The sequence below is a fragment of the Rutidosis leptorrhynchoides genome, chromosome 6, assembly GCF_046630445.1.
Source record: "Rutidosis leptorrhynchoides isolate AG116_Rl617_1_P2 chromosome 6, CSIRO_AGI_Rlap_v1, whole genome shotgun sequence".
Lineage (NCBI taxonomy): Eukaryota > Viridiplantae > Streptophyta > Magnoliopsida > Asterales > Asteraceae > Rutidosis > Rutidosis leptorrhynchoides.
The window spans coordinates 67,130,241-67,156,649 of record NC_092338.1 but is presented as its reverse complement, the minus strand read 5'-3'; the positions used below and the strand labels follow the sequence as shown (position 1 = coordinate 67,156,649).

At 36.5% G+C, this 26,409-nt stretch overlaps 3 protein-coding genes across 3 annotated transcripts; all 3 read left to right on the top strand.

The window, feature by feature from the left end:
* Window positions 1-11,345: 11,345 nt before the first annotated feature.
* On the top strand, window positions 11,346-15,789 carry LOC139856204 (TMV resistance protein N-like). The gene is made up of 4 exons (XM_071845457.1): window positions 11,346-11,930; window positions 12,957-14,064; window positions 14,140-14,475; window positions 14,643-15,789. Exons 1-4 carry the CDS (start codon window positions 11,458-11,460, stop codon window positions 15,597-15,599), a joined length of 2,874 nt encoding a protein of 957 aa, XP_071701558.1. The 5' UTR covers window positions 11,346-11,457; the 3' UTR covers window positions 15,600-15,789.
* Window positions 15,790-19,741: 3,952 nt separating this feature from the next.
* On the top strand, window positions 19,742-21,932 carry LOC139852638 (TMV resistance protein N-like). The gene is made up of 2 exons (XM_071841951.1): window positions 19,742-20,230; window positions 20,628-21,932. Exons 1-2 carry the CDS (start codon window positions 19,758-19,760, stop codon window positions 21,748-21,750), a joined length of 1,596 nt encoding a protein of 531 aa, XP_071698052.1. The 5' UTR covers window positions 19,742-19,757; the 3' UTR covers window positions 21,751-21,932.
* Window positions 21,910-24,950, top strand: LOC139853719 (TMV resistance protein N-like). Its single transcript, XM_071843084.1, has 3 exons — window positions 21,910-22,146; window positions 22,314-23,183; window positions 23,919-24,950. The coding sequence occupies exons 1-3, from the start codon at window positions 21,910-21,912 to the stop codon at window positions 24,444-24,446; spliced, it is 1,635 nt and encodes a 544-aa protein (XP_071699185.1). The 3' UTR covers window positions 24,447-24,950.
* Window positions 24,951-26,409: the final 1,459 nt, after the last annotated feature.

Sequence of the window (26,409 nt, the reverse complement as noted above, 5' to 3'; positions counted from 1 at the left end):
AAAATAATGAAAAACGTTAATTTTATCTAAATCAATGTCTTAAAATATTTTAAATTTCATCATATTACTCATACTCATTATTTCCTATTCGATTTGTTAGTAGCTTTTAAATCGTCTTTTATATCGGGTTTATCTTAATGATAATAATAATAATCATAATAATTAAGTGTTACTAATATTAGTTTTAATTATAATAATACTAATAATAATAAATATTATGATAAGGATAATACTAATAACTGTTTTAATGATAATAATAATAATAATACTAATTATAACTTTAACGATAACAACGATAGTAATAATAATAACAATTTTTAATGATAATACTTTTTATTGAAAACAATAATAATAATAATAATAATAATAATAATAATAATAATAATAATAATAATATTAATAATAATAATAATAATAATTTGATAAAAACTAAAACGACGATAATAACGACGATAATAATAATCAGGTTTACAAAAATTCAATTGACTATAACTTCTAATCCGTTCATCGAAACCATTCGATATCTAAATGAAAAGTTCTTAATTTTTCGCTAGCTTTCCAACGACATGCATATCTTATACCTTATCTTAGCCACAGGTGTATCATAACATATCTAAGGGCAATATCAAAAGTACAAGCATGCATAATCCTATATACTCGAGCACTAGTCAGGGATACACTATTAATATATAAAAGTTAATTTACAAGTACTCACGTATCAATATTGAGATTCAATATTGCAGGAAAGGTACGTAGACGTAACAGAGATGACAAACACTAAATCGACCTCACGAGCATACCCATGAACCATACCCATCACCTCCATAGCTATAACCCATAATTTCCTTAGCCCTATCCTAGTCGAAAAACTCATTTTGAAATTACGCGGGCAGCACCTCGTCGTAGTATTTTATGTATCATACATAATAATAATAATACTTAATACTCCTAATAATAATTATATGATTAATAATAATAATAATAATTATAATATAAATAATAATAATGAAAAACAGAGGGAGTAATAGAGTGTATATATGTGTGTGTGTTCGTCCCAAGCCAGAATGATCGAGCTATATAATGTGACCAACTTTATGACCCCATGCGATCTCATGGGGTTCTTCTTTCTTTTCATGCCGTCGCATGACACAAGGTACCAGCTCACATTCAACCAATCTCTATTGCCGACACTCGTATATATATTTATTTAATATATATTATATTTAATTTATATAATTACTTATATATTATATTATATTATATTTACGTTCATGGTAAAAATATAATTTTTACAAAAAAGACTCGTACGTTGTCACTCGACTCATGTACCACTTTCGGTTATTCGAGCGCACTTTTGTACCTTTAGAAAATTAGCCTTTTACATTACGCGACGTGTACATTTAATAATAATTTAACTTATTTATCAATAAACTACTTTATGAAAATGTATCTTATAGAATTTGAGCGTCGTGGTCGTTTGCTTCTATAAATCAGTGACTCTTTGTTAACCAAAATATATTATTTTAAATTGGGACGTTTTATGACTAAGTTAAAATATATAGATATTCATATACATATTCAGAAATATAAGTTTGTGTTCAAAATCCTTATTTAATAATATAACATTTAGTTTTTCAAAACTATTTACATTTCAAAGTTTATTTTTATTTCGTTTAGAAAAATAATTTAACGCGTAATGTTTTCATTTTACAAATTTAAATAGATACAATTAATTTATGTACTAATCGTGTTAAATATCAATTGCGTCACTAGGCGAGTGTTACTACCGTGTACTTGATTTGAAAACATATATATTTAATGAGCATGTTTTAAATACTCATTACAACCAATATTCCAACTTACGTTTATTTAATCAACCGCAGTTTAGATAGCCAAGTCCTATTATATCAACAAGTGTTTTCGTACAGTTAAAAACTACATCAATCGATTACTATGAAATTCCATCGATAAACATATGAACCAATTACTATTATGTAAAGTATTTATATTAAATACTTCGTTAACGTTATCGAGTTATAATATACACACATATTCATATATAATCATTTACGTTCATTTAATGGTTCATGAATCATGGGAATTTGGTCGAGGTTAAATGATTGTATGAACATAGTTTAAAATCCTTGAGATTTAATTTAACAAACTTTGCTTATCGTGTCAGAATCATATAAAGATAAAGTTTAATTTTGGTAGGAAATTTTCGGATCGTCACAGGCCGAGTTCAACCCAAAGTCCGATTATGATGCTCGGATTACAAACAATCCATACATAAACTAATATCATCATTGCCATCTCCAAAAATTTCATACTTCATTTCATCAAACAGCGATTGACAATACACACACACACAAACATATCTCTTTAGAGTTATGTTTAAGTAGACAAAGATTGAGATTGAGATTGAGATGGTGGAAACAGATATTTGCGTAGACAAAGATTGAGATTGAGTTTGTTTGTGTTTTCGAGCATCATTTGCTTCAGATCCCTAATTTTTTGATTTGGAGATTTAAAACTGTTACGTAATTAATACGGGATTATCACCAAAATACCCTTTTTTTGAAGCTTGTTGACTGACAGCCCTAAAAAAAAAAGTTTGACAATTTTCCCTCGCAAGGCGCAAGACACCTTACGTCCTTGCGACCTTGCGTCTTTGCGACCTTGCGACGTTGCGACCTTGCGTGTTTCCCTAAAAGAACTAGTTAACTGATCAGTTTGCGTTCACTGTTCCCTTACAACCACACACATACGCAAACTCCTCTCTGGTGCCCTTTCGCTCGTCATTCGCAAGATCGTTATCAAGCTTTCTTACATTCTCCAAACACTCGCAAATCACTCGCAAAATCTTCATCATCATCCTCACGCCATCCTCCTCACATCTTCATCGTTACTAGATCTTCTTCATCCTTCCATCTTCGATCTTCCCGAGTACAAGCGAGCTTCTACGCCACCAACATCATCGAATCACCATCATCGTTCACTATGTCACAAGAACAGGTTAGATTTCTTAGATCTATGTTATATTATTCGATCTACTTCATAGTTCTTAGATTTATGTGCTAAAACAAAGTTTTTTCACTCTTTGCACGCCAACTGTTCGATAAAATGTGTCAAAGAAATTTGTTGTTTGTATTTTGTGTTTTTAATTGTATATTATTGAGATTGCGTACGATACACAGGAATTTTTGCTAGATTTAAGTTGTGTAACTCTGTTGCTATGTAGACGCAAGACAATCCTTGCGTCCTTGCATATGCCTCACAATGTACGCAAGGTGATATTTGCGTCCTTGCGTTTGTCATTAGGTTACATTTGCATGTGCACACAAGGTGATCCTTGCGTCCTTGCATCTTGGTGATAGGTTACGCAAGGTTAACCTTGCGTCCTTGCATCTTGCACAGAGGTTACGCTAGGTTAACCTTGCATCCTTGCGGCCTTGTACGCAATCTCTGTCTTGCGTGCTTTGCGTCTATGTGATTTTCTTCTGATGTTCTTTTGACTTTTACAGGGCTATGTGGAAGGTAAATTGACCATGAAGAATACGTTGACCGTGATTCCTCAGGTCAAGAAAATGTTAACTGAGAGACAAGAAAAATTATTTAGAAGTACATGCTTTGGTCCCTGGTTAGATCTTTCATACACGGGTAATGATCCTGGCCTAGTACATGCCATGCTCCAACGGAAATGTGAGTGTTTAGCAAAATTAGATGCTAGTAAGTACCCTGAAGAGCAACAAGATATATGGTTTCATTTTTCTCCTAATTTTATGATTAGATTTGGTCGGCGTGAATTTTGTTTAGTCACCGGCTTTATGTTTGGTAGCCGGACGGACATGGCACATTACATCCCTCGAAATTATGAATCTAAGACCGCACCCATTAGACGGCGTTGTTTTCCAGAGCGTCCCGATGCCAGCAACATTTTGGTTAGTGATATACAAAACATCCTTATCAAAAAACAAGGCGATGTAAAGGTTCCCAAGGTTAGTGAAGATGATATTGTTCGACTAGCTATAATTTTGATCGTAGAGAGAGTGTTTATGGGGAAGCAGGGGCAACATGTGGTTAGTAAACAGTTTCTATGGTTGGTTGAAGATTTCAATAAGGTGAACGCGTACCCATGGGGGTCTCGTATTTGGGATGCTACTTACTCAGCGGTGAGCGAAGGTTTTGAGGTTCGAGAAAGCCAATTAGAGAGTGGGGGTGGAAAGGCTTACACTTTGGCTGGTTTTATGTGGGCATTTAAGATTTGGATCCTCGAGGCATACCGTCGTACCATTAAGAGTTTTGCAACCAAAACTGATAAGGATGGAGTACCAAGAGCATTATTTTGGAAGCGTTCATCTGCTGAAACCTTTACAGTGTCTGACTACCTAAAACTTTTACATATAATGGTTAGTTAATATCTCCAAGAGCTTTTTATATAGTGTATATACAGCAGTTTCTGTTTGAACAGAGCAGTTTTGTGTATCGCAAGAGGACACAAGATAAACCTTGCGTCCTTGCGTATGTCGCAAGGATGTCCTTGCATCCTTACGTGTGGTCCCTGGGTTATACTTGTTACAGGCGCAAGAACCATGCTTGCGTCCTTGCGTGTGTCGCAAGTTTACTCTTGCGTCCTTGCGTCTATCGCAAGATGCTCTTTGCGTTCTTGCGTCTTGACGCAAAATGACTTATGCGTCCTAGCGTCCTTTTGTTTTTACTAATATAAGTTCATTTCAGGATGATTGTCCGAAGAAAAAAAGACCTTTTCGTTCCCTGCACCCATCTGAGATAGAGAGAGGTTGTTAATGGTGGATCCAGAGTTCCTCTTACTTTCAAGGAGAGGTTGTTGAAGACGAGGAAAATACACAAGATGATAATCAAGTTGAAGAGGAGTTGGGTGGCAGTTTGAAGGAATTATTGCAGGAGGAGTCAGAGCAGACCTCGGACCCTCATCCAACACAAAAAGGCAACAATTTGCAGGAATTATTGCGTATGGTTAATATGTTGACTAAGAGGGTGGATGATCAAGAAAAGGAGTTGGCTGATTGTAAAAAGAAGCTTGATGATCATGAAAAACGTTTGAAAGAACAGGAACACCAGGAACACCATCAGGTAAACTAGGCGCAAGGTTGTTTTGCGACCTTGCGTCTTGCCTGTTATATTGGCGCAAGGTTTTCCATGCGTCCTTGCGCCTGAGGTTAAATCAGACGGAAGTACCATCTTGCGTCCTTACGTCTTGATTGTAATTTAGGCGCAAGTTTTACTTGCGTCCCTAACTCAGACGCAAGGACTTATTTGCGACCTTGAGTATGTCTTCTTTTCTTATTTTTTGCGTTTTGTTCATTATAGTGTGTTGATAACAAGGATGCATATGTGGATCCTCGATCTTTCTCTGACAATGATACATCTCCGATGGGTTGTTAGACGTGGGAAAAGAGAAAGAAGGCCCACTCATGTTTTAAATTCCCCTTTCACAATACCGGGCTACAGAAAACCATTGGAGAAGGTATGTCTGTAACATTCACCAGACGCAAGGTTTTCCTTGCGTCCTTGCGCCTGATGTTTATTAGTCCTTGCGTTTTGCGTCTTTGTTTACGCAAGATATATCTTGCGTCCTTGCATATGATTGCTGACTCATAGATATTATACAGTTGTCTGACGAAGTAGCTTCTAGAGTAAAAAGGCTGAAAGTTTCTCATCAAGGGACTAAAGAAGCTGAGAATGTGTTGCCAATGGAAACTGAAAAGCCTAATGAAAAAGCTGTTGATAAATCTGTTAATAAACAAGAAGAGAATGTGGCTCTGGTGTCTGAGGAAATTCAGGAAACTGGTGATTTGCCATTGGTTAGTGAAGCAGAAAAACAACCAGACCAGAATGAGGTGAGTGAATGACGCAAGGATCTCCTTGCGTCTTTGCGTATACTTCATTGTTGGACGCAAGACCTACCTTGCGTATTTGCGTCTGGGTCACACAGTTTCCTTGCGTAGTTGCGTATACTTCACTGATGAACGCAATACCTACCTTGCGTATTTGCGTCTGCATTACACGGACGCAAGACAATTCTTGGGTCTTTGCGTCTTTATTACTATTTTTTTTTCAGAAAAAGGAAAGGAAGAGAAAAAGGAAGGAAAAGGATTGGGTTGGTGAGGAGGAAATTTGGTCCATGGTTGATAAATTTATAAACGATCAAGGAACTTTGCAACCACCACCACCAAATGCATGGAGAGATCAAAGGAAGCATGTGGGGTCAGCAAAAGATTGGAAATCACTGATCCTTAATAAGCAAGATACGCGTTGCATGTTCATTTTCCAAAATGAAACTTTCCTCTTCATTGATGCTGAGTTTTGGAAACGTTTACTTGGAATTGCATTTTCTGGTTATTTGAAAAACATAGTAAGTTTGTTAATAATTATAAACTTATGGCATGTTTTGTTGTTGCTTTATAACATTCATAATCAACTTGATCTGATTATAGCATATTGATGGATGAGCTACCTTCCTGTTGAGATTTCGGCAGAGGTTTCTGCCCCGAGCTAGCCAGATGTCCTCGAGTCCTCAGTTTCCGATTGCAGATTATACATGTAGTTCTCGATGGACGATTATGCCATTGGGTTTCCTCAATCAACTAGAGAAATTCAAATCCTTTTATGATAATGACACTCAGGAGGAGGAGAAGGGGGATACATCTAATCCTGAAGCAGAGGGGATCATTAAATCCAATCCCCCAGATTATATGTATTTTATTGGTCTTGGGGATGGTAGTGATGACCTTTATCCATCCTGGGCTGAATGTGATAAGGTTAGTGCTTTTTTTTATATCAACTATCCAGTTTGAGTAAACTGTAATAGGCGCAAGACAAATCTTGCGCCCTTGCGTCAGTACGCAAACACTCTCTTGCGTCCTTGCGACCCTCGCAAGATTAACCTTGCGTCTTCACAATGGACGCAAAGTCAAACTTGCGTCCATGCGTCCACTCGCAAGGTATACCTTGCGTCCTTGCGCCTGACGCAAGGTCTACCTTGCGTCCTTGCGTGACTCGCAAGGTCAACCTTGCGTCCTTCCTTATTGACTTTTTATGTTTCTTTTGTTGCAGATTTTGATTCCAGTACATTTTTCAGATCCTGAACATTTTATACTACTCACTTTGAACTTAGATGAACAGAGAGTATTAGTCTATGATAGTTTAAAGGGTTGTTTGAAAAAAGGTCAACTCGAGGCTGTCTTCAAAAACTTGTCAGACAACTTGCCGATATATTTGAAGGCTATTGATTACTTTAACAAGAAGTAGGACTCACAAATTGTTGACTATTATGAGAACAGAGAAGATGTAGAGTTGATGATCGAGAATGCACCGTATGTGCCAATGCAGAGTGGTGGCCATGGTGATTGTGGTGTTTGGGTCTGCCTTCATATGGAGAGGATAGTTTTTGGTTGGGATCAGATTGACAACATTGGAGACCCTAAAAAGGCTGCTAAGGACTATAGAATTCGAATGGCAAGAACATTCTTCCGTGCACGCTTTGATACACAGGAACCACCACCACCAGAGGACCCAAAGGTTGTTAATTAGTTAACTTGTAGATGTAATTATTATACAGTTTTTAGGTAAAACATGTAATTTTTGAATGTAAATAATCTGGGATAGACGCAAGGCTTTTTTTGCGTCCTTGCTTCTGGTTATTTGTCAGACGCAAGGTATTGTTTGCGTCCTTGCATCTCTTTAAATGGCATACGCAAGGTTTTGTTTGCGTGCTTGCGTATGTTTGATGACATACACAAGGTTATGTTTGCGTCCTTGCGTCTCTTTAAAAGACGTACGCAAGGTGTTGTTTGCATGCTTGCGTATGTTTGATGACATACGCAAGGTATTGTTTGCAAAGTTGCGTCTTATTAAAAGCCATACGCAAGTTATTGTTTGCGTGCTTGCGTCTGGTTGATGACATACGCAAGATTTGTCTTGCGTTCTTGCTTCTGTATGTAGGTCTATCCATAACACAAATTTAAACAACAAACTGAGACTGATAAACATAAACAATAAACTTAGACTGATAAACATAAACAACAAACTTAGACTGATAAACAACAAACTGAGACTGATAAACAAGCAACTAATTCTGGTCCCCTAATTCTGGTCTAAATCGTACGTTCAATAAAATTGAGACTGATAAGCTTGCGAAGGTTTGACTTTCTCTTTCGACTTTGACTTTGATTTTGAGGCTGTTTTTTTAACCCTCTGAGAAGTAGATTCACCGGTTAGGTCATAAGAAGCGCTACATGTTGTTCGGTTATGACCTGCTTGCATGCAACTAGTACATGTTCTTACTCTCTTTTTAGTTTCTTCACCTTGAGATGGAATCCGATCGGTACTTTTTGGGCGTCCAGGTGCTCTTTTCTTTTGAATTAGGGGCTTTACGATTTTCAAGATCTTGGGCACTGGATCGGACCATTCGGATCGATGGGGCAAAGGAAGGATGTGTTCGGAATATGTATTTATATAAGTTTGAGACAAGAACCAATGTGATACATAACATGTAACATCTTCCACTCCGAAGAGTCGTGCTGCTGCCAATACATGTCCGCAAGGTATGCCTGATAATTGCCATTGCCCACATGTACATGTTCTATCTTCTAGATTAACGAGGTCGTTTTTCCTTCCATCACGCACCTCTATTAGATTGTTTGTAGATGGAAATGCTTGCCATCTTCTTGATTTGTTCGTCCTCTTACCTAATTTACGTTCAACATATGGAGTAACCGTCGAAGTAAGACTAACTGCTTTGTTGTGATGTTTGAAAAACCAATCATGTATAGAAGCGCGAAAAAATTCCAATAACATGCAAACTGGTAGTTTGCGAGCATGTTTGGATAGAGCGTTAATAGACTCTACACTGTTGCTAGTAAGGTATGCATACCTAACATGATCAGCATGGCTTCTGGACCATTTGTTGAAACCAACGTCATTTAGATACTTGTGAGACGCTTTTAATCTTCGTTGAAATACACTAACATGATCTTGAAAATCTGACAAACGATAAGCCTTAACCATTTTTCAATAGTGCCATTCAAAATATTTGAATTTGTTGGACATCGTTTTTATGTTCATGAATAGATGACGTCGCAAAAAGAGTGAAAGGCTTCAGGAAACACATTTGAAATACCATGTGCTATTGAAGGAGCACGATCAGAAATAAAGGTAATCTCTGACATACGATTACTCATACCACAACTCTCTAAATGATCTCTTAGATTGCCAAAAAACCATGACCAAACCTCGTTTGTCTCGCCTTCTCCAATTCCATAAGCCAATGGCAAAATTCCGTTATTAGCATCCATTGCAACAGCGACTAAATTTGTACCCAAGTATTCAGCTTTCAAATGTGCACCATCAACGATGATAATAGGGCGAACATTTTGGACAAATGATCGTATCTGCACGCAAACAAAGCAAATGAGATTGCTATTAGTTTAAGATAAAACAATTTTAGGATGAGTGATACTTACAACTGCGCCAAAAGACATGTAACACGTCACGAATCTATTTTCATTGTCAGTCACCACATTTGTCATGCTTCCTGGGTTATGAATCTTAATGTTATGAAGATAAATGGGAAGCATTCGTAACGATTCATCCATACTGCCACGAAGCATCTCTATTGCATGACACTTGGCTCTCCATGCTTGATTGTAAGAAATGCTCACCCGAAAACGGTTGCCAACATCATCACGTATATCTTTTGGATTATAGTCTCGATTTGTAGCTTTGAACGATTCCATCAGAATACTTCCTAGCACCTTTTTGGAAGCATGTTTATTATTTCCCATAATTTGGGTACGTGAGCATGTGTGTACGTCATGCAATTTCTTTACGATGAAGTTGTCAGTGTGGCGTATTTTGTATGCACTACATTTTCACTCACAATTTGGCAACATGCATTTAGCAGTGAATCGAGATTTGTCCGACTTTACAGGCTTAATTTGGAAGTTTTCTTCAAGACATTTTGTGTATAGATGGTTTACAAAATCATCCTTGTTTAAAAAAGTTTGTCGAACTTTAATCAAATCGGATACTCTATAACTGGTTGTTATTTGGCTCGTAGATTCAGTCTCTTGGTCATGCTCACTCAATAAAAGTGGCATATTCCAGAATACATCCTTTTTTTTCTTCCTCTTTTTCATCTTCATCTTCATCTTCTTTGTCATTTTCTTCCTCCGAAGCACTAGACGCGACAACTGATTCAAAAGGGTGATCTGTTTTTTTAATTTTACATACGTTCTCAACTCCATAGTTGAAGAAATCAAACTCTTCTGTGTTTGGAGGTGGTACTTCAGGTCGTGCTTCTTCCAAATTGGGTGTCTGAAGGTTTGTGCTCTCCTCGTTTGTTGGTAGGTTTTGTTGGACATCGTGTGTTGGTAGGTTTTGATGGACATTGTGTATTGGTAGGATTTTCACTAACTGTAAGTTTTCTGGGAGTTGATGCATTGTAACTTTGTCGACAATGTAAATATTAATAGGAGCATTTGATATTGCATGTTGTAGAAAATCACGAAAGTCTTCATAATCATCAGTAATATCAAAAACAAGATTATCGACAACATATCTCATTGAAACAGGAGCATTAGGTGGCAAATTAATTTTTCTAAGAACATTTTTTAACAATATTCTTCGAGTAATTGGTTTTTGGGGAGCAACTGGGAGTTTTAATCGTGTTCTAAAACAATCTAGAGGCAAATACATAGGTAAGTTATTAATAAATTGAAAAGAACCACCACAACATATATGAATAACAAAGGTTTCATTATCACTAAAACTCATTATTTAAAACAAAGAAAGTTACCTTAATGACGCTTGAAATTATATGATTTATGTGGAAATGGTGGAAATGAAGTGAAAATAGAGCTGGTAATATGTACCTTATATGAAGTGAAAAAGTTATCCGTAATAGTACAAAAATCGTACAAAATCTTATCCACGAAATCATGAAAATCTTATCGGGATAAGACGCAAGACGCAAAGGCGCAAGTCGCAAGACGCAAGGGGACGCAAGTCTCTTTGTTGCGTTTGTCATTAACGCAAGGTCGCAAGGTCGCAAAGACGCAAGGTCGCAAGGACGCAAGGTGTCTTGCGCCTTGCGAGGGCAAATTGTCAAACTTTTTTTTTAGGGCTGTCAGTCAACAAGCTTAAAAAAGGGCATTTTGGTGATAATCGTGTGCCAATTAATACTCGTACGAATATTCGTTAATGGGCTTGGTTTTGGGCTTGGGACCTTGCCGGGTAGTATCGATAAATTGTCGCAACTTGCAAATATGGTCCTTTGTTGCAACTGTAACTCAACTATGTAAGTTGACTTAATACGGATCGATTATTAGTTTCATCATCTTTTTACACCTACCACCATTTCACTCAGTCAAATAAACTACTACTGTAGTAATTATTATACAGATCTCAAACGCGTCAATGGCTTCTTCTTCTGGATCACGGAAGTATGATGTGTTTCTTAGTTTCAGAGGGGAAGATACTCGCAAGAGCTATGTCGATCATCTCTACAAAGCTCTTTCGGATCAACTAATTCACACTTACAAAGACGACCAAACACTTCCTCGGGGCGATTCTATCGGTCCATCCCTGTTGATGGCCATCGAGGAATCGCAAATTGCAGTCGTTGTATTCTCGGAAAACTACGCTGATTCATCATGGTGTTTGGATGAACTTGTACATATCATGAAGTGCAGAGATGAGAGAGGACTGATAGTTATACCTATATTCTATAAGGTGGATCCATCAGATGTGAGGAAGCTGAAAGGCCAATTTGGAACAGGATTTGCCAAACCAAAGCGCGATAAGAGCATCATCAAAGAGGAATTATGGAAAAAAGTAATCGTTGATGCAAGTAATATTTCAGGATGGGAACCCAGTCACATAGCTAACGGGTATTCTCTTTTTTCTTTTTACTTCATTATAATTATATTTTCTTTCTTACAGAAAGTTACTCATGTTTTTAATCATCTATTGTTTTATTTATCAATTTCAGTTATAATAGCATCACTTGTTTTGACCCCTTATAATCGATCATTAAAATTAAATAGTCAAAGCATTAAATATTTTGTTCCTTTAGTTTCAAACTATTAAAGATTAATGACAGATTAACTGATAATAGGCGAACAATGATCGTAACATAGAGGAAGTCAGGAGTTCAATCCCGTTGGCTACATATTAAACAACACAATTTCATCCCTGCCATGAAGTATCCACTCATGGCACCTTTCCCATATCGCGATGGGGGCGGGGTTATTATCACTGCATCGGCATAGTCTTAACGGGAGATGATCGCAACGGGTGGTTTAGTCCCCATTGGGTGATCCCAATCGCTGTCAAAAAAAATAAAAAAAAATTGATCGTAACATTTTTTGTGATATTGATTGAATTGCTGCTTCAATTATAACTGGAGAGTTTTATATTAATTTAATAAAGACTTGCCGGTCTTTTTTTTTTTTTTTTGGGAAACTATTACTTGTGAATGTTCGGCTCTAGTTATTGAGTAGACAACGAGCGTCGATTTATTGGCGACTTGACTGACTCTTGGAGCCTAAATTAAATTTCAGGCAGGATTTAAAACCCATGGAAATTTGATTTTACCATTTTCATGGCGTCTCAATTTAATTTTTAAATTTTTTTTTCTACTTATTGGCCGGAGGTCCACTCGGAAGCAATCTCTCTATCCGTCGAATAGAGAGAGGGATGACTTTCTCTACTTTTGAGAGTGTTTTCACCCTGGGCGGATAAATGACTTGTCTTTATTCTCGGATAGGGGAAGGATTGTCTACATCTCACCTTCCCCATACTCCACTTATGTGGTATTGAGTTTTGTTGTTGTTGTTGTTGTTGTTGTTGTTGTTGTTGTTGTATTACTTGTGAATGTCAGCATACACTAATCATTCTTAATCTCGAATATTCAGGCATGAAGCAGCGGGCATCAAATCAATTGTTGATACGATTTTAGAAAAATTGTTTTCCTTCGATGAAGATGCCGATGTTGATGAAGACCTTGTTGGAATGGGGACTCGCTTGCAATATTTGGAATCACTGCTTGATATTAACTCCAGTGGTGTGCACATGGTTGGGATATGGGGTGTTGGGGGTATTGGCAAAACAACTCTTGCTTATTGTGCTTATGAAAAATTCTCTCATCATTTTCAAGCTCATTGTTTTATTGACCAAATTCGGGAGGAGTCAACAAAACATGATGGTTTGAAAAAAGTTCAAGAGAAAATTCTATCAGCTCTTTTGAAAACAAATGTGAATGTACAGAGTGTTGAGGAAGGGAAAAAAATGATAAGAAGGAGGTTACGTCGTAGTAACATTTTAATTGTTCTTGATGATGTTGATCAAGATGACCAAATAGAGGCGTTAGCTGGATCCTATGAATGGTTTGGGGATGGGAGCCGAATAATAATTACAACTAGAGATGAGCATTTGCTACACAGAGACAAGGTGCAGATATCTCATGCAAGTTTACTATCAGATGATGAGGCGATTCAACTCTTTAATAGACATGCAATGCAGAAGGATAAACCTCTAATAGAAGACTATGATACGCTTTCGCAACGCGTGATTTCTTATGCAGATGGGCTCCCATTAGCACTTAAAGTTTTAGGATCTTTACTACGTGGCAAAGACAAGAAGGTGTGGGAGAGTGTCTTAGAAAAGATGAAAAACATCCCAAATCCTACAATCATGGAAAAACTCAAAATAAGTTACGATGGACTGGAACCTAACGAAAGAGAGTTATTCTTGGATATCGCTTGCTTTCTTAGGGGCGATCATGTAGATGGCGTAAAGGAGATATTTGAAGCTTGCGGGTTTTACCCTGATACCGGGATCCAAGTGCTTAGAGAAAAGGCTCTCATAACTATTTCGGAATATGGTACGTTTGAGATGCATGATCTGGTTCAAGAAATGGGCCACTACATCGTTCGAGGCCTACATCCTAAAAATCCCGAGAAACATAGCAGGGTGTGGAAGGAGGAAGAAATTGTAGAAATGTGTTCTGGGGATTCAGCAAGGGTAATAGTTAATTAGCTATCTTTGATATCCCTGAAATTGTTGCAAATTTAACAAGGTTTTCTTCCATTATTGCAGGAAAATAACGAGATTGAAGCAATAAGTTTTTTCTGTTCTGATAAAACAGTATTAAGGTTTGGTGACAAGTCATTGGGGTTTTTCAAACTTGTTTCGAACATGAAGAAATTAAGGTTGTTAATTGTTAAAGGAGTTAGGTTTCATGATGAAGATGTTGAAGGAGATAGGTTTCATGATGAAGATGTTGAAGGGCCTTGTTTTCTTTCAAATGAGTTGCAGTATATTTCATATAATAATTATCCTGGAAGTCCGTTTCCAGCAGATTTTCAACCAATGAAGCTTGTTGTTTTAACGTTGCGTTATACCTTGCAGAAAGAACTTTGGCAAGATTACAAGGTAAACTCAAATAATGTTCCTCTAAGTAATTTAACAATTAACATATTTAACATACAAGTATTGTAGAAGTTACACCTTGTAAAAAGGAATTTACGCCATAAGTATAGAGTAAATATATCAATACAGTAACTTAGTCTTAGCTTTAAAATTTTACTTGTATGCATCAGCGTCTACCACAACTGAAAAAGCTTACCATCGAGTATTCGAAGAAGTTAGTCAGCACACCAAATTTTGATGGATTTCCATGTCTTGAATATCTGAAACTCCATCATTGTGACAGTTTGGAAGAGATCCATCCATCACTTGGAAACTGTAACAGTCTAGTCAACCTATTTGTAAATAAATGTAAGAAGCTTAGAAATTTTCCAACCATCGTGTGTATGAAGAATTTGGAGATTCTTGAAATCATTAAATGTCAAGCGCTTGTTAAGTTCCCAGAGATCCAGGCAAGCATGGATAGCTTGAAAAAGTTAATTATGAAGAATGTTGGGATAGAAGTTCTGCCGGCCTCATCAATTGGATACTACTGTACCAACCTTATTTTTCTAAAACTGACAGATTGTGAAAAATTGAGAAGAATAGAAGGAAACTTTCATGCCTCGAAACACTTGGAAAAGTTGAAGATCAAAAATAAGCATAAGCTTGAGAAGCTGCCAAACGATCTGTTTAGTGTATGTGTATGTAATTTAAAAAGGTTGGATCTCAGTGATTGTAAATTGGAAGATGGAGAGATCCCTTGTAGTGTTGGTGAGTTATTCAACTTAATAAAGTTGGATCTAAGTGGAAATAACTTTTCAAGATTACATTTTAGCCTCTTGAAACTTACTCGCCTCAAAGCACTCAACCTCAGTGATTGCAATAAGCTTCTAACATTTCCGGAACTTCCATCCAATGTGGATTTATTTCTAGGGTATAATTCCGACTCACTTGAATCCATGGGAGACTTTTACAAAAACTGTAAGAGCTTATCTCTAGTTTTTCTTGCTGAGTCGAATGATGTCAGTGGTGCAGAAGGATTACTACAATGTATGCTCCATGTATGTCTCTCTCTCTCTCTCTCTCTCTCTCTCTCTCTCTCTCTCTCTCTCCCTCCTTTTTACTTGTTTGGCATATGGCATATTTGAGTAGTTATTTTTTTAATGAGGGGTCCATTTCGCCTATTAATGATGCCTTTCTCTAAGAAATCACGGGTCCCTCGGGTTATAAGCAATGGGTGGAATGGGTTGTGTTTATCACGGGTCCAACAAGCCCCCTCCAACTAGGAGGTTGTGGGTTCAAGTCCATGGACATTTGTAAATATTCATGAAAAATCGTATAGGGTGTGTGAGTATCTTTCAAAAGAATATAAGTGTTGGGATCATGCTTAATCAATAAGTAAGTTAAACTAACTTTCAGAATTTCAATTGTGTGTTTTACACCGTTTAATAACTTGAGGGTTGTAAATCACATATTTTTACAATTTTAAACTTGTGTTAAATTAAAGTGATGCGAACTGTGTGTTTGGAGAGACATGGAAAGAGTTAAAAAAAAAAAAATCAAGGGAAAATAACTGGGTCACCAGACCCGGCCTGTTTAATCTGTTTAATAACTTGACCCCTTTGAATCCAGACCCAATCCTAAGCAAGCAGTCCATTTTTGCAGGCTTTGGGTTGTGTGTATGAACATGCTGTTAGAATTACAGGGTTATATATATGTATGTACACTACCCGTTCAACAAAAATAATGATTGTGTTGTTTTGATTAGGGAAAAGCTATAAATCACCATATGGTACTCTGTGTTGATGGCCTTGAGATTCCAAAGACGTTTAAACCTCCTCTGCTTGAAGGAAGTAGATGTAGATTGCAACTTCCTAAGAATTGGTACAATGACTTTTCTGGATTCTTAATGTGCGCTGTCTTAACGGAAGATGATGCTCCTGACATTAATTTGAAGCACGAGCAGAGTAATACGATGGGCATGAATCTTGAAGCTGAGTTATGGAACGAGTGTAATGATGATGATTATGTTACATCAGTGAGTTATGTTTCCTTTGATTCACTGAGACACACTACTTGGTGGGACTCCAATTCCAACGCGGTTTCATTTTCATTCGAAGGCTGTCAAAATATATGGTGTAGTGGTTTTGGAGTTAAGCTGGTTGCCAGAGAAAATGAAAGTGTTACAACAGAAACAGCTACAGATTCCTCTGAATTTTGGGAGGACGAAGACGATTATACGTTCAAATTCAATTTTGTAGATGATACAAAGTCGTCTTTGAAGCTTCGCTGTTAAAGCTACTATGTGCTTCCACATCCCTTTAATTAATTGCTAGTACTAAAATTAATTGCTAGTACTAGTACTGTTTCGGGATGGGACTCCACTTCCAGCACAGTTTCAGTTTCAAATGATTTCACTGGAGGTCTATGTAGTGGTTTTGGAGTTAAACAGCCACAGATTCCTCTGAATTTTACGAGAACGAAGACGATTATACGTTCAAATTCAAGATTGTAGATGATACAAAGTCGGCTTTGGAGATTGACTATGAAAGCTACCACGTGCTTCTCCACATCCCTTTTAATTGCTAGTACTAGTAATGTTTCAGGATGGGAACCCAAGAACGTTGCTATCGGGTTATTCTCTTTCTTCGTTTTCATATTTCCTTTATTTTATGCTATTTGTGTTGTAATTGACACGGTCAATAAACTTGTTTCACTGGTTGGGAGTTTACTTCTCAAATGACTAATTGATATCTCATGAAAAGTGGTTTTGTGTTCAAGTTATATAGCAAACAATACTTTGGCCATAAAATTGTTTCAGATAGGTTTAAATTAGGATATATTAGGATGTTAGTAGGTTACTCATGTTTTTTAATCAATCATATTATATACTTATATATTAGTTTGTGATATTATCACTTGTTTTAACCGTTAGCTCTTGACCTTCAATCTTCATTTTGTCATCGACTTCATTGAACGTTCGTCTATTTAGACATCTTCAGAAACAACTTAAATTATCTTGGAGTAGTTTTTTAAATGCTTTGTGCAGATGCACCTATCAAGTACGATGGACATGAATCTTGAAGCTGGGTTATGGAAGGAGTGTAAGGATGATAAATATACATGGGTGAGTTATGTTTCCTTTGATTCATTGAGACGCTACTTGGTGGGACTCCACTTCCAATGCGGTTTCATTTTCAAGACCTGCGTCGATGAAGGGGATATAAATAGCAAATGTCGCGTGTTTGGGTTTACACTTGTTTCGAGTAGAAATGAAGTAGGTCAAACAACAGATTTTTTTTTTCTTTTGCTAAAAAAACGTTTACATTAAAACCAAGTCTTTTCATCAATAGATGAAAAGACGAATAGAGTTACAAAAGAACCAAAAGCACTGCAAGGCTCAGAAGCAGTAAACGAACACTAACACTAAACAAGAATCAAAAGCTAACTAAAACCGAGCATTGGGCATCCGGATCACAAAACGAGCCCGGAACACAAACAAATACAAGTCCCAGTTAACCCTATATAACCAAATAAGGACAAAAAAACTCTAAAAATAACCATCTCAACAACAGATGATATGCCTAAATTTAGGGTCCTAAATGATACCAAGTCTGCTCTTGAGTTTTCTTTAAGTCAGTAAAAAGTCAATCATGTAAGATGAATTAGAAATTTGATTCACAGAATCAGTAATTTTAACAAACACGAACGATATAATGATGCTTGCAAAAGTTTTCATCGATTTGTATTTTGTTAAGTATTTGTAAATGTAAATATTAGTACTGTACAAGTCAATCAATCCCTAAATTCTGTATGCTGAACAAAGGCCCTGTTAACTAATTAAGTGACTCCTTACCCAGACGATTGCAGTTCCCTTAAATCATTGTTACTATACAACTATCACTTTGTTTGACGAAGTAGCATCTAGGTAGTTAACTAGATAAAAGAATAAGGAAACCTGAAACTAACTATATAAAATCTTCGAGGTACAAACAAAGTCAGCAATATGTACAATCAATTACGTGCATCTAAGAGAGATCAACTGGAAATAATGAGCTCGTACACAGTGGGCATGGAGGATCCCTTCTATCTTTATAAGTAGTTCTTGTTTCCAAACAATCAGCATGATAAACATGACCACAAACAAGAACTGCAGCAGCAACAGAGGTATCACTAGTAGAACCCGAACATAATCCACATAGCATCTTCCTTGCATAAGAAGTTATTACATCTATTACCACAGATATATTTGCTCTAATTCTATCTGGTCTCCATTAAGCCTTTTCCTTCCTCTCTTCACCAAAAATGAATGATCAATTAAAGTCGAAAATGTTTGAAAATTCTAATTTAAGAAAATGTGACACAGTTTCTGTTAAAGTTAGTCACTTTTACAGAGTAGGGAGACTTAAATAAAAGTGAAACCTGTGTTACCTGAACGTGACTCCGATTTATGACCAAACTTTGAAGGGGGAATAGTTTTCCCATGAGAGGTTGATGTGGCAGGACCAAGATTTTTGTGTGAATGTTGGACTTTATAGTTATGACGTGGAACCTTGAATGGTAATGCACGGTTAAGATTATGGTGGTGGTGGTTGTGGCGGTGGTGACGGTTTGGTGAATGGTGGTGGGCATTTGGTGAACCTTCTTTGATATTTGAATGCGATGATGAAGGAGCATTTTTCTGGTAAAAAGTACGAGTAGATGTTAGAAGAAAAATGCAATAAGGTTGCAGGGCATTTATCTTATATTTCCTTAAACCATTCATGTTTTATTCATTTGCATATTTTCATAAGATATATATACTCAATTTAGGCAGGAAAATAGGCAAAGAAAAGACGTTAGAATAAAACCGACCTCTTTTGATGATGATTCCATTTGAGAGTCATGGAACTTGAAGGCTGCAATATTCGATATGAACATGTAATAGTCAGTTAATCTTAAGTTTTGGAAATATGTTCTTCACTCAAATTGAAAATCTAAATGATCATTACTCGAAATTAAAATGTAAATGTTCATTACTCAAAATGAAATGTAACTTTGATTGTGGTCTGAAGAGCTTGACAATAAGGGAGAATGTCAAATGTTTTGTTTGTATTTAGTGTTTGTGCGATATGTGCCAAGGTCATGGTTAGTCAGTAGCAAATATAGATCGATGGATCTTGTGGATCAGAATTACTAGAGTCTGAATCAATTTGTATGTTAGTTATATCTTGGGACACGTGAGCTTATCGAGATAAGTCCGTGACACCTACCACCATTTCTTTCTGTCAAATGAACTAATTATTATACAGATCTCAAACGCGTCAATGGCTTCTTCTTCTGGATCACGGAAGTATGATGTGTTTCTTAGTTTCAGAGGGGAAGATACTCGCAAGAACTATGTCGATCATCTCTACAAAGCTCTTTCGGATCAACTAATTCACACTTACAAAGACGACCAAACACATCCTCGGGGCGATTCTATCGGTCCATCCCTGTTGATGGCCATCGAGGAATCGCAAATTGCAGTCGTTGTATTCTCGGAAAACTACGCTGATTCATCATGGTGTTTGGATGAACTTGTACATATCATGAAGTGCAGAGATGAGAGAGGACTGATAGTTATACCTATATTCTATAAGGTGGATCCATCAGATGTGAGGAAGCTGAAAGGCCAATTTGGAACAGGATTTGCCAAACCAAAGCGCGATAAGAGCATCATCAAAGAGGAATTATGGAAAAAAGTAATCGTTGATGCAAGTAATATTTCAGGATGGGAACCCAGTCACATAGCTAACGGGTATTCTCTTTTTTCTTTTTACTTCATTATAATTATATTTTCTTTCTTACAGAAAGTTACTCACGTTTTTAATCATCTATTGTTTTATTTATCATTTTCAGTTATAATAGCATCACTTGTTTTGACCCCTTATAATCGATCATTAAAATTAAATAGTCAAAGCATCAAATATTTTGTTCCTTTAGTTTCAAGCTATTAAAGATTAATGACATATTAACTGATAATAGGCGAATAATGATCCTAACATTTTTTGTGAGATTGATTGAATTGCTGCTTCAATTATAACTGGAGAGTTTTATATTAATTAAATAAAGACTTGCCGGTCTTGTTTTTTTTGGGGAAACTATTACTTGTGAATGTCAGCATACACTAATCATCCTTAATCTCGAATATTCAGGCATGAAGCAGCGGGCATCAAATCAATTGTTGATACGATTTTAGAAAAATTGTTTTCCTTCGATGAAGATGTCGATGTTGATGAAGACCTTGTTGGAATGGGGACTCGCTTGCAATATTTGGAATCACTGCTTGATATTAACTCCAGTGGTGTGCACATGGTTGGGATATGGGGTGTTGGGGGTATTGGCAAAACAACTCTTGCTTATTGTGCTTATGAAAAATTCTCTCATCATTTTCAAGCTCATTGTTTTATTGACCAAATTCGGGAGGAGTCAACAAAACATGATGGTTTGAAAAAAGTTCAAGAGAAAATTCTATCAGCTCTTTTGAAAACAAATGTGAATGTACAGAGTGTTGAGGAAGGGAAAAAAATGATAAGAAGGAGGTTACGTCGTAGTAACATTTTAATTGTTCTTGATGATGTTGATCAAGATGACCAAATAGAGGCGTTAGCTGGATCCTATGAATGGTTTGGGGATGGGAGCCGAATAATAATTACAACTAGAGATGAGCATTTGCTACACAGAGACAAGGTGAAGATATCTCATGCAAGTTTACTATCAGATGATGAGGCGATTCAACTCTTTAATAGACATGCAATGCAGAAGGATAAACCTCTAATAGAAGACTATGATACGCTTTCGCAACGCGTGATTTCTTATGCAGATGGGCTCCCATTAGCACTTAAAGTTTTAGGATCTTTACTACGTGGCAAAGACAAGAAGGTGTGGGAGAGTGTCTTAGAAAAGATGAAAAACATCCCAAATCCTACAATCATGGAAAAACTCAAAATAAGTTACGATGGACTGGAACCTAACGAAAGAGAGTTATTCTTGGATATCGCTTGCTTTCTTAGGGGCGATCATGTAGATGGCGTAAAGGAGATATTTGAAGCTTGCGAGTTTTACCCTGATACCGGGATCCAAGTGCTTAGAGAAAAGGCTCTCATAACTATTTCGGAATATGGTACGTTTGAGATGCATGATCTGGTTCAAGAAATGGGCCACTACATCGTTCGAGGCCTACATCCTAAAAATCCCGAGAAACATAGCAGGGTGTGGAAGGAGGAAGAAATTGTAGAAATGTGTTCTGGGGATTCAGCAAGGGTAATAGTTAATTAGCTATCTTTGATATCCCTGAAATTGTTGCAAATTTAACAAGGTTTTCTTCCATTATTGCAGGAAAATAACGAGATTGAAGCAATAAGTTTTTTCTGTTCTGATAAAACAGTATTAAGGTTTGGTGACAAGTCATTGGGGTTTTTCAAACTTGTTTCGAACATGAAGAAATTAAGGTTGTTAATTGTTAAGGGAGTTAGGTTTCATGATGAAGATGTTGAAGGAGATAGGTTTCATGATGAAGATGTTGAAGGGCCTTGTTTTCTTTCAAATGAGTTGCAGTATATTTCATATAATAATTATCCTGGAAGTCCGTTTCCAGCAGATTTTCAACCAATGAAGCTTGTTGTTTTAACGTTGCGTAATACCTTGCAGAAAGAACTTTGGCAAGATTACAAGGTAAACTCAAATAATGTTCCTCTAAGTAATTTAACAATTAACATATTTAACATACAAGTATAGTAGAAGTTACACCTTGTAAAAAGGAATTTACGCCATAAGTATAGAGTAAATATATCAATACAGTAACTTAGTCTTAGTTTTAAAATTTTACTTGTATGCATCAGCGTCTACCACAACTGAAAAAGCTTACCATCGAGTATTCGAAGAAGTTAGTCAGCACACCAAACTTTGATGGATTTCCAAGTCTTGAATATCTGAAACTCCATCATTGTGACAGTTTGGAAGCGATCCATCCATCACTTGGAAACTGTAACAGTCTGGTCAACCTATTTGTAAATAAATGTAAGAAGCTTAGAACTTTTCCAACCATCGTGTGTATGAAGAATTTGGAGATTCTTGAAATCATTAAATGTCAAGCGCTTGTTAAGTTCCCAGAGATCCAGGCAAGCATGGATAGCTTGAAAAAGTTAATTATGAAGAATGTTGGGATAGAAGTTCTGCCGGCCTCATCAATTGGATACTACTGTACCAACCTTATTTTTCTAAAACTGACAGATTGTGAAAAATTGAGAAGAATAGAAGGAAACTTTCATGCCTCGAAACACTTGGAAAAGTTAAAGATCAAAAATAAGCATAAGCTTGAGAAGCTGCCAAACGATCTGTTTAGTGTATGTGTATGTAATTTAAAAAGGTTGGATCTCAGTGATTGTAAATTGGAAGATGGAGAGATCCCTTGTAGTGTTGGTGAGTTATTCAACTTAATAAAGTTGGATCTAAGTGGAAATAACTTTTCAAGATTACATTTTAGCCTCTTGAAACTTACTCGCCTCAAAGCACTCAACCTCAGTGATTGCAATAAGCTTCTAACATTTCCGGAACTTCCATCCAATGTGGATTTATTTCTAGGGTATAATTCCGACTCACTTGAATCCATGGGAGACTTTTACAAAAACTGTAAGAGCTTATCTCTAGTTTTTCTTGCTGAGTCGAATGATGTCAGTGGTGCAGAAGGATTACTACAATGTATGCTCCATGTATGTCTCTCTCTCTCTCTCTCTCTCTCTCTCTCTCTCTCTCTCTCTCTCTCTCTCTCTCTCTCTCTCTCTCTCTCCCCCCTTTTTACTTGTTTGGCATATGGCATATTTGAGTAGTTATTTTTTTAATGAGGGGTCCATTTCGCCTATTAATGATGCCTTTCTCTAAGAAATCACGGGTCCCTCGGGTTATAAGCAATGGGTGGAATGGGTTGTGTTTATCACGGGTCAAACAAGCCCCCTCCAACTAGGAGGTTGTGGGTTCAAGTCCATGGACATTTGTAAATATTCATGAAAAATCGTATAGGGTGTGTGAGTATGTCTTTCAAAAGAATATAAGTGTTGGGATCATGCTTAATCAATAAGTAAGTTAAACTAACTTTCAGAATTTCAATTGTGTGTTTTACACCGTTTAATAACTTGAGGGTTGTAAATCACATATTTTTACAATTTTAAACTTGTGTTAAATTAAAGTGATGCGAACTGTGTGTTTGGAGAGACATGGAAAGAGTTAAAAAAAAAAAAATCAAGGGAAAATAACTGGGTCACCAGACCCGGCCTGTTTAATCTGTTTAATAACTTGACCCCTTTGAATCCAGACCCAATCCTAAGCAAGCAGTCCATTTTTGCAGGCTTTGGGTTGTGTGTATGAACATGCTGTTAGAATTACAGGGTTGTATATATGTATGTACACTACCCGTTCAACAAAAATAATGATTGTGTTGTTTTGATTAGGGGAAAGCTATAAATCACCATATGGTACTCTGTGTTGATGGCCTTGAGATTCCAAAGACGTTTAAACCTCCTCTGCTTGAAGGAAGTAGATGTAGATTGCAACTTCCTAAGAATTGGTACAATGACTTTTCTGGATTCTTAATGTGCGCTGTCTTAACGGAAGATGATGCTCCTGACATTAATTTGAAGCACGAGCAGAGTAATACGATGGGCATGAATTTTGAAGCTGAGTTATGGAATGAGTGTAATGATGATGATTATGTTACATCAGTGAGTTATGTTTCCTTTGATTCACTGAGACACACTACTTGGTGGGACTCCAATTCCAACGCGGTTTCATTTTCATTCGAAGGCTGTCAAAATATATGGTGTAGTGGTTTTGGAGTTAAGCTGGTTGCCAGAGAAAATGAAAGTGTTACAACAGAAACAGCTACAGATTCCTCTGAATTTTGGGAGGACGAAGACGATTATACGTTCAAATTCAATTTTGTAGATGATACAAAGTCGTCTTTGAAGCTTCGCTGTTAAAGCTACTATGTGCTTCCACATCCCTTTAATTAATTGCTAGTACTAAAATTAATTGCTAGTACTAGTACTGTTTCGGGATGGGACTCCACTTCCAGCACAGTTTCAGTTTCAAATGATTTCACTGGAGGTCTATGTAGTGGTTTTGGAGTTAAACAGCTACAGATTCCTCTGAATTTTACGAGAACGAAGACGATTATACGTTCAAATTCAAGATTGTAGATGATACAAAGTCGGCTTCGGAGATTGACTATGAAAGCTACCACGTGCTTCTCCACATCCCTTTTAATTGCTAGTACTAGTTATGTTTCAGGATGGGAACCCAAGAACGTTGCTATCGGGTTATTCTCTTTCTTCGTTTTCATATTTCCTTTATTTTATGCTATTTGTGTTGTAATTGACACGGTCAATAAACTTGTTTCACTGGTTGGGAGTTTACTTCTCAAATGACTAATTGATATCTCATGAAAAGTGGTTTTGTGTTCAAGTTATATAGCAAACAATACTTTGGCCATAAAATTGTTTCAGATAGGTTTAAATTAGGATATATTAGGATGTTAGTAGGTTACTCATGTTTTTTAATCAATCATATTATATACTTACATATTAGTTTTTGATATTATCACTTGTTTTAACCGTTAGCTCTTGACCTTCAATCTTCATTTTGTCATCGACTTCATTGAACGTTCGTCGATTTAGACATCTTCAGAAACAACTTAAATTATCTTGGAGTAGTTTTTTAAATGCTTTGTGCAGATGCACCTATCAAGTACGATGGACATGAATCTTGAAGCTGGGTTATGGAAGGAGTGTAAGGATGATAAATATACATGGGTGAGTTATGTTTCCTTTGATTCATTGAGACGCTACTTGGTGGGACTCCACTTCCAATGCGGTTTCATTTTCAAGACCTGCGTCGATGAAGGGGATATAAATAGCAAATGTCGCGTGTTTGGGTTTACACTTGTTTCGAGTAGAAATGAAGTAGGTCAAACAACAGATTTTTTTTTTCTTTTGCTAAAAAAACGTTTACATTAAAACCAAGTCTTTTCATCAATAGATGAAAAGACGAATAGAGTTACAAAAGAACCAAAAGCACTGCAAGGCTCAGAAGCAGTAAACGAACACTAACACTAAACAAGAATCAAAAGCTAACTAAAACCGAGCATTGGGCATCCGGATCACAAAACGAGCCCGGAACACAAACAAATACAAGTCCCAGTTAACCCTATATAACCAAATAAGGACAAAAAAACTCTAAAAATAAGCATCTCAACAACAGATGATATGCCTAAATTTAGGGTCCTAAATGATACCAAGTCTGCTCTTGAGTTTTCTTTAAGTCAGTAAAAAGTCAATCATGTAAGATGAATTAGAAATTTGACTCACAGAATCAGTAATTTTAACAAACACGAACGATATAATGATGCTTGCAAAAGTTTTCATCGATTTGTATTTTGTTAAGTATTTGTAAATGTAAATATTAGTACTGTACAAGTCAATCAATCCCTAAATTCTGTATGCTGAACAAAGGCCCTGTTAACTAATTAAGTGACTCCTTACCCAGACGATTGCAGTTCCCTTAAATCATTGTTACTATACAACTATCACTTTGTTTGACGAAGTAGCATCTAGGTAGTTAACTAGATAAAAGAATAAGGAAACCCTTCTATCTTTATAAGTAGTTCTTGTTTCCAAACAATCAGCATGATAAACATGACCACAAACAAGAACTGCAGCAGCAACAGAGGTATCACTAGTAGAACCCGAACATAATCCACATAGCATCTTCCTTGCATAAGAAGTTATTACATCTATTACCACTGATATATTTGCTCTAATTCTATCTGGTCTCCATTAAGCCTTTTCCTTCCTCTCTTCACCAAAAATGAATGATCAATTAAGTCGAAAATGTTTGAAAATTCTAATTTAAGAAAATGTGACACAGTTTCTGTTAAAGTTAGTC